At 47.1% G+C, this 10,789-nt stretch overlaps 1 protein-coding gene across 1 annotated transcript; it reads right to left on the bottom strand.

The window, feature by feature from the left end:
* Positions 1-939: 939 nt before the first annotated feature.
* On the bottom strand, positions 940-10,532 carry TBR1 (T-box brain transcription factor 1). The gene is made up of 6 exons (XM_015110237.3): positions 9,727-10,532; positions 8,997-9,151; positions 8,503-8,624; positions 7,781-7,939; positions 6,576-6,637; positions 940-3,451 (listed from the first exon to the last, which is right to left on the bottom strand). Exons 1-6 carry the CDS (start codon positions 10,416-10,418, stop codon positions 2,593-2,595), a joined length of 2,049 nt encoding a protein of 682 aa, XP_014965723.1. The 5' UTR covers positions 10,419-10,532; the 3' UTR covers positions 940-2,592.
* Positions 10,533-10,789: the final 257 nt, after the last annotated feature.

Genomic DNA, 10,789 nt, shown 5'->3' with positions numbered 1-10,789 from the left:
CAGGACAATGTCTAGGTAAAGGTAAATTTAGTCCTGTAACCTGAGGCTGGCCCAGACTAAGCAAGAATATCTAACCATTTTCCGCCTCTTGCCTGGATCACCTTTCTTTGGAGACAAAAGTACAAAAGTCTCTTCTCCACGAGGTAAACAGTTCTGCGGGCTCCACTAAGACGCAGCGCCCTCCAGGTTGGAATTTTGCATTTCTGCATTTGTTCCCCAGGTGTGGATCTGGCCTGGATAGGACTGGCATAAGATTCCACTACAGAAGGGACAGAGCAGTGCCCCTACCCCCACCCCAGATACCTCCCAGAAGCAGTTCTAAGCTCAGTGGTTAAAAAACGGCCCTTTCGCGAGTTTGTTCTACGGGTCTTTCGCCACCCTACCCCTGCCCAATCTTCGGAAACCATCCACTCGAGAAACGTAGGCTGTTCTGTGTCTGCGTTTACAGATTCGCCACTCACCTCCAAGGCCTCGTATGTACAACCAGAATTTACTAAATCTGCGGTCAACATCCTATTCTGACATGCATTTAAATTACACCCTACTTTCAGCCAACGCCTCCCGCCTTACTCTGTGAAATTTAAAGAAATTCTTAACTCCTTATTTAAAGAACCTCCTTTTCCTGTTCGCATTACTTCCAACTTCAGAGAGAATCAGATAAATATGATGAGAAAAGTGCATATGTTTTCCTGAAAAAAGAAAATGAGCACAGAAAAGTGAAATTTGGCTCATAGGTAGCCAAATAATTATAAATAAGAAGAAAAAAGTAGTTCCTGGAAGTACTATAAAACAAATTTAAGGGGGGAATGGGAGGTGGCTTCCATTACACAGGCTGCCCATATTGGAGTGGGGACGGGCTAGTCTTCCTTAACCCTTAAATATCATCACCTATAATAATTAAATTATTTTCAAACTGTAAACTGCTTTCAAACACCATAGTTAGTGTTTTTACCAGGTTTATTTTACTTGTTATACACAGACGATACAAACGAGCAAAAAACAAAACGTTTCTCAATGGAGTGTGTTCTTGTATAAATTATTCAGTTCACAGACAAAACGAAACAAATATAAAAATCACAACATTAGATTTACAGAAGAGCCAAAATATACACACGTTTAGACCCTGAATTCCTATTAGGAAAAAATCCCCCCATGGACTGGAATCTAGATTGAATATTGTGTATGATGCATATTTCACATTAATTTTTAAATACAAAAAAGTATAGGTTTGCTACACAACATTAGAAATCCTACTAATCTATTTCCAGGGGGATTAATGCTCCTTATCAAATATAACAAGACTTAGGGGAAGATCAGTCTTACTTGCATTAATGCTAGTGTTCTCCCAAGGAAGTCAAATTTCAGCTGTTTCTAGGTGGTGGGGAAGTCATTTTCAAAACTAAAATGCAGTAAAATATACAACTCACACAATTCATCTTCACTAGACTACACTATAGTTACCAACAATTCAGTCATCTATATCATTAATAGAGTATTCATTACAAAGATTTACAGCATATAAAGGTGGAGGGGGTACTGAAAGATATTCAGAAACAGTTTGTCAGCATATTTGGCACCTGCACAGACCAGTAATGGATTTGGCACTTTGGGGAAAAACAAATAAGGCAAAATAATATTGCTGATGTCGAGCTATTCTATTTAGAAGGAAGGGGGGGAACATACAACTCCAGTTGACTTTGCTTTGCAGGCATCATGCCACTTAATCGACTTGCCTATGAACAGACACCTATCCTTTAAAGGTGTTTGGGTGGATTCTCCTTAGCTATTTGTGTGCATTAGGGCACATAGTAATTATTTCATGCAACGGATTGAGGAGAAGTGGGAAACCCATCACTGTTGAGTATTTCATGTTTCTAGAGCCTCTCAGAATATTATCTCACAAGAAAATTAAAAGAGAGAGAGAAGAGAAAGTATGAGAGAGGAGAGAAAGAAAAGCAAAGAAAGAAAAGGAAATAAAGGTTAAGCATGAACTGGTTTTGTGCCTTGACGAGAATAAAAACTAGCCATTCGTTACAATAAATTAACACTATGTACAATCATTTCACAGGCTTTGTTCCACTAAAATTATTAACATCCCTACCATCCATCCATCCATCCATCCACTCGGGGATAAGAAAGGACGCGCTGGGTGGGTCCAGGTTCTAGAGTCAACATCCTATGGTTAATGTGGAGGCCGAGACTTGGCGGGTCGGAATCGCTGCTGCCTGACAGGACTGCCCAGGTCTCCTAAAGGTGAAGAGTTTCATTACAAGAAAGAGAAGTAGGAGGTAAGAGAAAGACGAGGGGGAAGAGGATTGTAGGAGGATAACTCCACAGAAGGAGAGTAAGTAGGAAAACCAAAAGGTTTACAGCAAAGTTGAAGGTCGGTGCGCTAATTGCAGAGACTGCTGTGCAAAAAAAGGTTAAAATCACGCTCGGAGACCTGCACTTATTCGCTGCAGACGGCCATCGAGGGTCAAATAAAATGAGGGGGTGCGCAAGGAGGAGTATGGGGTGGCGGAGCTGGGGAAGAGCTGTGAGGGGCTGGCTGGGGGTCCGGGCCGCGGCGGGGCCGGGGCGGGCAGGGACGGCCTAGCTGTGCGAGTAGAAGCCATAGTAGCCGCTAATGTCCTTGGCGCAGTTCTTCTCGCAGTCCCGCTGGGCCAGCACCTCGCTCTTGAGCGGGGACGAGCTCTCGGACACGGGCGTGTCGGCTGGCGAGATCCGCCTCCGCTTGGCCTGCTCGTAAATCCCCGAGTCGCTCGAGTCGATGGACTTGATCGAGGAGGGCGTCTCGATCCAGCTGGAATCGGACAGGTCCTTGGGCTTGGCGTCCTCGGCGGCGCCGGGCGGCAGCGGCGAGCGCTCGGCGGCCAGGCCCTCGGCCTCCTCGCCCAGGTAGGGGTTGGCGCCGGCCATGCGCGCGGCGGCCGCGGCGCTGTTGGGCCAGCAGGGCAGCACGGAGCCCGACTTGGTGCCGCAGTACTGCGGGGGGCTGCGGGCGCCCCAGCCCGACGGGTCGGCGTAGTAGCCAAGCGGGCGGCCAGTGCAGCCTGCAGCCTGCAGCGGCAGCGCCTTCACGCCCGCCGCCGCGTAGGAGAGCAGCGTGGCCGCGTTGCCCGCGAAGTCCGTGGCCGTGTCGTAGGCCGAGGCCGCGAAGTCCAGCCGGTTGTTGGCCGGCGTCACAAACCAGCGCTGCGGCGAGGGCGCGCCCGGGTCCTCGGCCTGCTGCGGCGACAGCAGCCCGTTGGTGTGTGGCACGCTGCGGTCCGTACCCGGCCCGGGGCCCGCGCCCGCGCCCGGGTGGAAGCGGGCCTTGGCGTAGTTGCTCACGAACTGGTCCTGCAGGAAAGAGCCGGCCATGGCGTAGCGGGCCCCGGGCACGATCTGCGAGCGCGGCGAGTCGTTGGGCGAGGGGGTCAGGCGGTCCATGTCACAGCCGGTGTAGATCCTGCGGGGTAGGGAGAGAGAGAGAGAGAGAGCCGAGGGGTGGCGCGGAGGTCCCTTGGGGTGGGGGTGGGGGCAGAAGGGAAGGCCACCTCCACTTTTCGCCCACCCCCACACCCTCCATCTACAAACTTGCAGTCCAGAATTTCCTGGAGAATACAAGAGGCCACGGACCTCTATCATTCCCAAAATAAATCATGGTATTATGAAGGAGCCAATCTGTCTATGCAGGGACCTGAGCAAGATGCAGACCATCAAGGGAACGACTTCCCTCTTCTCTTGCTCTCGTCAAGTATACTGGGGTACTGAGAGAGGGGCACAAGCAAGGGCTTTCATCCCACTTCTCCAACATTTGTGTGCACATTAAGGCAGATTTACCTAGGGACTAAGATGCTCTTTGCCCATTGGGCCTTTCCTCTGCGGTCAGAGTTTCTGGGTGAAATTTCTAAACAAGGTACTCACTCCTCCACCCTTTTAGGACCTATGTCCGTTTGATTGTTCAGGTCATTTCTCTCCTTTTTCTAGATTGTTTCAGAAACCCCTAGGGAAAAGCCGCACACGCAGAAATCATCAAAGACTGATCTTCACCCGTGTTCTGGAACTCGAGGTTTGCTGCTGGAAGCCTGCAAGGTACTTAGTGTCTATTGTTTCCCCTGTGTGAAACTTTCACTCCCACGTCTATTAATACAAACAAGAATTACTACTCAGAAACAGTAGTCATCAGTCAGAAATATTCTCTTAAAAGAAAAGGTGTTCTTTACTCTGACCTGCTTTTCCTAGCTTTTAGTCCATTACGGCAGAAACTTCCGGGCAAACCTACGGTGCAAACCTACTGTGCACTTACCAGCCTACTCCGTGCAGTGGACCACTAATAATAGCTAACCTTTACGGAGCTTGACTATATGCCAGGCATTGCGAGCTAGGTAACTTTTATTATCCCACTTTACCGATGAGGAAATTGAGGCAAAAGGACGTTAAATAACTTGCCCAACCACCGACAGTGATTGTGTTGTTGGGAATTACCTTAGATAAAATAATCAAAGATTAACTTTAGGCCCTGGGCCTAGAAAATCACATTAGAATTGAGAGGAAAGCAAGGGTTGGATGAAGATTGGTAGAAGTGTTTTCTCATACACATGCACACATGCCTCCCTTTTTATTTAGCTCACACATAAATGTTTTAATCTTTAGTCAACAGACTGTTTTGAAGGAGAACCTCAGTCTTGTCAGACCTTAATCCTTCAGGGAGGAGATTCCCTGGTGAGTGGCCAAGCAAGCTCCTAGTACCCCATGAACCCTTATACTTCTCCCTCTTTCTCCAAAATTGAGCCATGCCCAAGTAACCAATGTAAAAGGGGAAAGGAAGAGTGTCATAAACCAGTCAACTCTTCCCTATCCCCTAAAGATATCAGGTGTTTTTTTGTTTTGTTTCTTTGTTTTGCTTTGTTTTTTTTGTAGAGGTAAAGAAGTTTTTATGAAAAATGTAAATTGATTTAACATCAAAGAGGAGTGGCTTTTCCAACAGAAGGCAGCCAGAGGAGGAGGGGTATGTGAGAGTTTTGCTGTGGCTGCTCAGGTCCATTCTGTTTAGTGCACAAAATTTCCCTCTTGAAATTGAATTCCAGTTTCAAATAAGAGAAGTAGAGGGAGGCAGGAAGGGAACATAACTAGCAAGGTGCAAATATCTTCTCTGTTTATCACCACAATATTTTAAAAAGAAAAAAGCAGTCTGCAAAAGATACAGTTTAGATGCCCATCCAGGTCCCACCCACTTGGGATTGCTGAATTGATTTGTGCAAAATAAAATGCTTTTGAACAGATGTTCACAACAGAATTAAAATCTCAAAATCTACAGGACTCTCCTCCAACATCTCTAGTCTCTTGGGCCACACACTTTCCACTGTGCTGGGCACACCTTTTTAGATTGTGAGGAATAGAGTAGCCAAGTTTTTATTCTGGGGAATCATATTGATGAGACTTGCTTCCTTTGGAGTACTTTTGAAGAATATATATAGTGGTTATAGGCAGTAATATCAATGACTCTCTTTTAAATTATTAGCAAATATCAGGAGGGATAGTTAGTATCCGCTTGGAGATGGAATAGAGGCAGTCACTTGTCCCTTTCTCCACACACTTAATCTATGCTAGTCAAAGGCAGCTTCAACTTTTTAGCTCTGTCTCCGGCGCTCAATGTAAGCCATGAAATTAAGATGTATGTACCCTTTCCTTTTATGGTCAGAAAACATGGGGGAACCCCACAATCCAGATTTAGATTTATAACACTATCTGAACTCTTAGGCACTATGGACCCTGAGTGAGAATTGCAGAACAAGCCCAGAAAGCATTCAGTTTACACCTACTGTTGCCCCCAGAGAACAGCCTTTTGATACAAAAGAGGGAGGTAAGGGAGGCCTAAAGAAAAGGGCACCAGCATGTTTAATTAAAACACACCTAGATACAAAAGAAAGAGGAAAATATTTTTCTTTTGAAGTTTATAAATAATACACAGCAACACCGTCTGAATCTTTCCAAAAGCCTAAAATGACCATAACAGCGGTTCTGCTCACGAACTCGCCTGTGGTGGGTGCACATTTGTATTCAGTCCATGGTAAACTTGCACAGGAAATGCTATTACACAAAACTTGGAAATAGGTAAATAAAAGTCACACATGCTAAGGAGACTGGTAAGAACTGCCAGAGGAGCCACATGCACTTTTAGGCAGAATTGCCCGTTTCAGACATAGACAATCTGAGCTGAGCATCTGCAGCGCCACATACAGTACTGGCATCCGGGAACCAGGGCAGCCTCCCCAGCCAGCCAGCCAGCCCCAGAGGCCCGCCAACAACTTTGTAATCCACAGGAAAGCTAAAATTAGGTGGAGGAAACCTCTGACCAAAAACCACACAAGTACCAAGCCACAAGGTCACCAGAGAGAAGGGGAGCCAACAACAACAACGACGACCAAAAAAAAAAAAAAGAAGAAGAAGGAGGAGAAGAAAGGGAAAACCTCTAAAACAACCTTGTCTTCACACATTCCAGCTCTCAAAATCCTTGTACATAATAATCCACCTTTGACCTAAAGCCCAATTCCACAACTATTTGAAAAGGAAGATACAAAATTACTTACGTGTCATAATTATCCCGAAATCCTTTTGCAAAGGGGTTGTGATCTATTTTCAGTTGTGTAATCTGGCAAAGAAAAAAATGAATGTTACCTCACCTTTTTTACATGAAGACTGGGTGTTTGAGAATATATCATCTGCCACTTTTACAGGGGCTTAAGGCCTACAATTTATTAAATAGCAAGGTTTTCCTAACTGAAAAATTTGAGGGATTGAGTGGAAAGGAAGTATCATGAAAGTTATGAGGAACATGTTTAAATAAACGATACCTATAACTAAAGGACTGCTTTCAGTTAGCTCTCCTGTTTTTTCTAAATTGATTCAAAATCACATTTTAAAAATGCTTGTTACACACAGTGTACTTATTCAGACAAAAATCTTTAAGGAGAACTTGAATTCATCACTAAATGTTGACTATTTTAAGTATTTTATATTTTAAAACATTTGTCGTTTCTGACTCACAACCTGAGAAACCACAAGTTGCATCTTAAAATCAGGTTGGATTTAAAAACATGTTTTAATTTCTGATATTATCATTTAAGTAAAAAAAAAAAAAAGACAAACACAAAAACCCCTATCACTCCTAGTAGTCAAATCAGCCACTAAAATCAGTTTTTGCAAACTTGCAAAATCAGAAGAGGTTCAAGTGCTAGAAAGCTCAATCCATAGCCCTTAGTAATTTGATTTATTGTAGTTTTCACATATATGAATGTGTATGTTCTTTTGATCTCCCAGAACAGTGATGTTTGTTCATTTCAGCCATCAGTTCTGAGATGGAAAAAAAAGAGAGAGAGAGAAATTTTTTTTAGATGCCAAAGCTTGCCAAGAATAAAATGCACGGGGAAATCTGCTTGTTTTCTAAAGGAAAGAGAGACTTAAAAAAAAAAAAAAAGTAGATTTTAATCTGTTCTAGTTCGAATCCCAAATTAAAACTCCCAAAAGAAGAGTCTTTAGAAATCCTGGCCACCTCAAAGGTGGCCCGGGTAACCCGCGACGAAAACAAATAGAAAGCATTTTCCCACCGGCTTGGTGTTTAGGAAAGGTGCCGTGGGCAGGCCCCTAGCCCTAGGCCTTAAAACGCACAGCGGAGCCAGCTGTTGCTGATGTTAGCGCTGCTAGTACCCTAGACCTGCATGGCGGGAGGATGTGAGAGGGTAGGAGAGAGATGTCTGTGCCGCCCGCCTCGCGCCCAGCCCCTAGGTCTCCTTACATCCGTGTTCTGGTAGGCGGTGACGGCGATGAACTGAGTCTCAGGGAAAGTGAATGTCTGCACGCGGCCGGGCTGGCTGGTGTCCTCCGTGCCGTCCTCGTTCACTTCCACCACATGCAGGCGGGGCTGGTACTTGTGCAAGGACTGTAAAACCACCATCTGTCCGGCGGAAAGAAAGGGGAGCGCCGGGTGGCGTGTTAACGCGATCGCTGTGCGCGTGGCTGTGTGCGCCCCGCTGCGCGCCCGGACTGGCGGAGGCAGCCTGCAGCCAGCCTCCCAGGCTCACTGACCGCGGGACTCGCCTGGCTGGCGGCTGACTGGCTGGGGCAGACCGGCCTTCGCACCTCTGGGAGCGAAGATAAGCCGGGGCACCGGAGAAAAGGGGGAAGCCGACCGCCCGATCCTCAGGGCCCTTCTCCTAGTCCTCCTGTAAGGAGGAACAAAGATTTCCACAACCTGCAGATCTTGTGGGGTTTCTTCTCAAAATCAATCAGTATTAGTACTTGGGAAGGTCGGGCACTCCAAAATTGGGCCGACGGGGGTGTTGTCAATGAGAACAACTTCATAAATTTAACATAAATTTGGAGGGTGGAAATCCAATTTTTAAGTCTTTTTAATGAAGCAAAGAAACGTGTATCCAGTTCCATATGCTGCTTTGCACTGACGAACTGGATGTCAGGGAGGAAGGGGTGAGAGAGAACACGAGCGCTTGAGCCACTGACCTGCCCATTGTTATTTGAAGCTCCTTTGTTGTTCGTAAGTTTTAATTTTCCAAAAGAGATTTCTTGGCGCATCCAGTGAGCCCCAGTGTTGGGGGAATCCGGATGCATATAGACCCGATTTCCTAGAGAAAGAAATACGTTGTTTACATATGCCCCCGGCACTGCCCAGTCCCAGCTCCTCACCACGTAGGACACACACACACACACACACACACACACACACACACACACACACACCTTACTCCACCGTGAAGCCCATTAGCTGGGGCTTTTTTAGGCCGTTCTTTCTTCCTATTAACTGGGGGTGATTAAAATAGCTTTTGCATAATCCTCCCCCTTCTCGCAGCTCAGTCTGTCCCCCTGTCCCCCTCGTTTCCTTTTAGAAGTCATTGGCCGATCGTTTTAAAAGTCGCTCGAGCCAGTCCACAAAGGCTTTAATTAATCATTCTCACCTAAATAAGTGTCAAGAAAATGTGTTAATTGGAAGGACTTGCCTTGCACATTGGTGTCCGCTTTGCCGCAAGGAACCCATTTGCCTCCTTGAAACCTCCAGTGATTGGGATCCGCCAAAATCACATCCACAAAAATATTGTAATGAGCCGTGGGATCGAGACCAGAAATGTTAAAACTTAAAAAAGGAAACATGCGCCTATTTAAATTAAGGGGTGGGGGGAGAAAACAAGGAAAAAAGAAACATAAATGTTAAAGATTAAATGCAAGAAGCGGGGCGCCAGATAGCAAAGCAAAACTTGTTCTTGCAGCAGATAGGGACGAATATTTGATGGGTTAGAAAAAGGGTGGTGGGAGAAGAAAAGAAGTGCAACCCAAATCAGGGAGAGCGGCGGGTGAGCTGGAGTGGGAAGGCGGCAGGTATCACTGCCCAGGTGGAGAGAGAGGTTGGCGACCTGCGTCTCCACCTGTCCGTGCATGCCAGTGTTGATGCGTCCCTCCCATCGCCCAGCCGCTGGCCGGGGCTCTTCCTTTTTCTTGCCTTCCTCTGGCCACTGACTGGCTCTCCAACCACGTACCTAGAACGGGGTGCCCCCCACCAACATCCCCGTGGCGGTTATCCCTTCCACTTTCCCCCTTTCCAAAACCAGCCAACTCTAGGGCGCCTTCCACTCCGCTACCGACCCCAAATCGTCGCTGCCGCGGCAGTCACAACCTAGGTGCACTTGTCCCCGGCTGCGCCTGGAGCAGCGGCAGCCAAAAATGTAGTATTACCTTCCCTGTTTGGTGATGATCATCTCCGTTTGGTGCCGGTGAAATTTCAGCCAAAGAGGCCTGTTGCACAGGTACACCTGTGCTTTGCCGGGCACCAGCCCCGGCTGGGTGGAGGAGAACTGGTAGAACGGAGCTCCTTGGTAGGAGTGGCCGTACTGCTGTGGGTAGGGGTAGCCGGCCGTGGGGTATCCCTGCGGCGAGGAGTTGGACAGGAGGCTGTTGTAGGCTCCGTTGGTGATGACCGGGTGGTGGGCCATGTAGCGGCTGGGGCTGCCGATGGAGAAGGCGGGGTGCGCCGGTCCGTGCTGGCCGGGGTACGGGAACATGGCACTGGGAGCAGTGGCCGCAGACTGTGGCTGGCTGGACTGAGAGAGGAGGTAGCGATCTGCAGCAGAGCCATCGAAACTGTGACGAAGCTCAGAGACCCCGTCCAAGACAGGAGAGAGTTTACTTCTCTGGACGTCCCCTGGTGAGTCCTTGGAGTCAGGAAAATTGTCTGTATCTGACTGATTCGTCATCCCCCTGGTAATTTTTTTCAAAGGTGAACTTCTCTCCAGGTTGTCAGTGGTCGAGATAATGGGATGATCGTGCAAGACAAGCTCGGATCCGCCTGAATGTGGGTAGCTGCTGCTCACATTGAGAAATTTCTTGGAGAGCATGATAGAAGGAGAAAGGCAGTGCTCCAGCTGCATAGCTCTAGAACCTGAACACTCGCCCTCCCGTCCCTGGTTTTTAAAGTCCTATTTATCATAAACTAGAAATCCACAGACCCCCTCACTAGACAGAAAGCACTTCAACCAGCAAATGCTTCTCAAAGGTTTGATTTACTTTTTTTTTCCCTGGGAGAAGAGATTGGCCAATTGACACTATGCAGCAATCAGAAAAGGCTCACTTTTGATCTTGCTGCTTGTGCTGCCGATGAAACGGCTCCTGCCATTGGTTAACTGCTGACAGTAATTTAATTAGATAGACATTAATTAGGATAATCACCTGGCTCCTGGTAGCGACGATCATGGCAAATTGAAGGGGATGATTTTATTGTTGGCTTGGGGGGTGGGGAATG

Source organism: Macaca mulatta, chromosome 12 (genome assembly GCF_049350105.2).
Source record: "Macaca mulatta isolate MMU2019108-1 chromosome 12, T2T-MMU8v2.0, whole genome shotgun sequence".
In the NCBI taxonomy this organism is placed as follows: domain Eukaryota; kingdom Metazoa; phylum Chordata; class Mammalia; order Primates; family Cercopithecidae; genus Macaca; species Macaca mulatta.
Note: the sequence above shows the minus strand (reverse complement) of the source record. Positions and strands in the feature narration are given on the sequence as shown.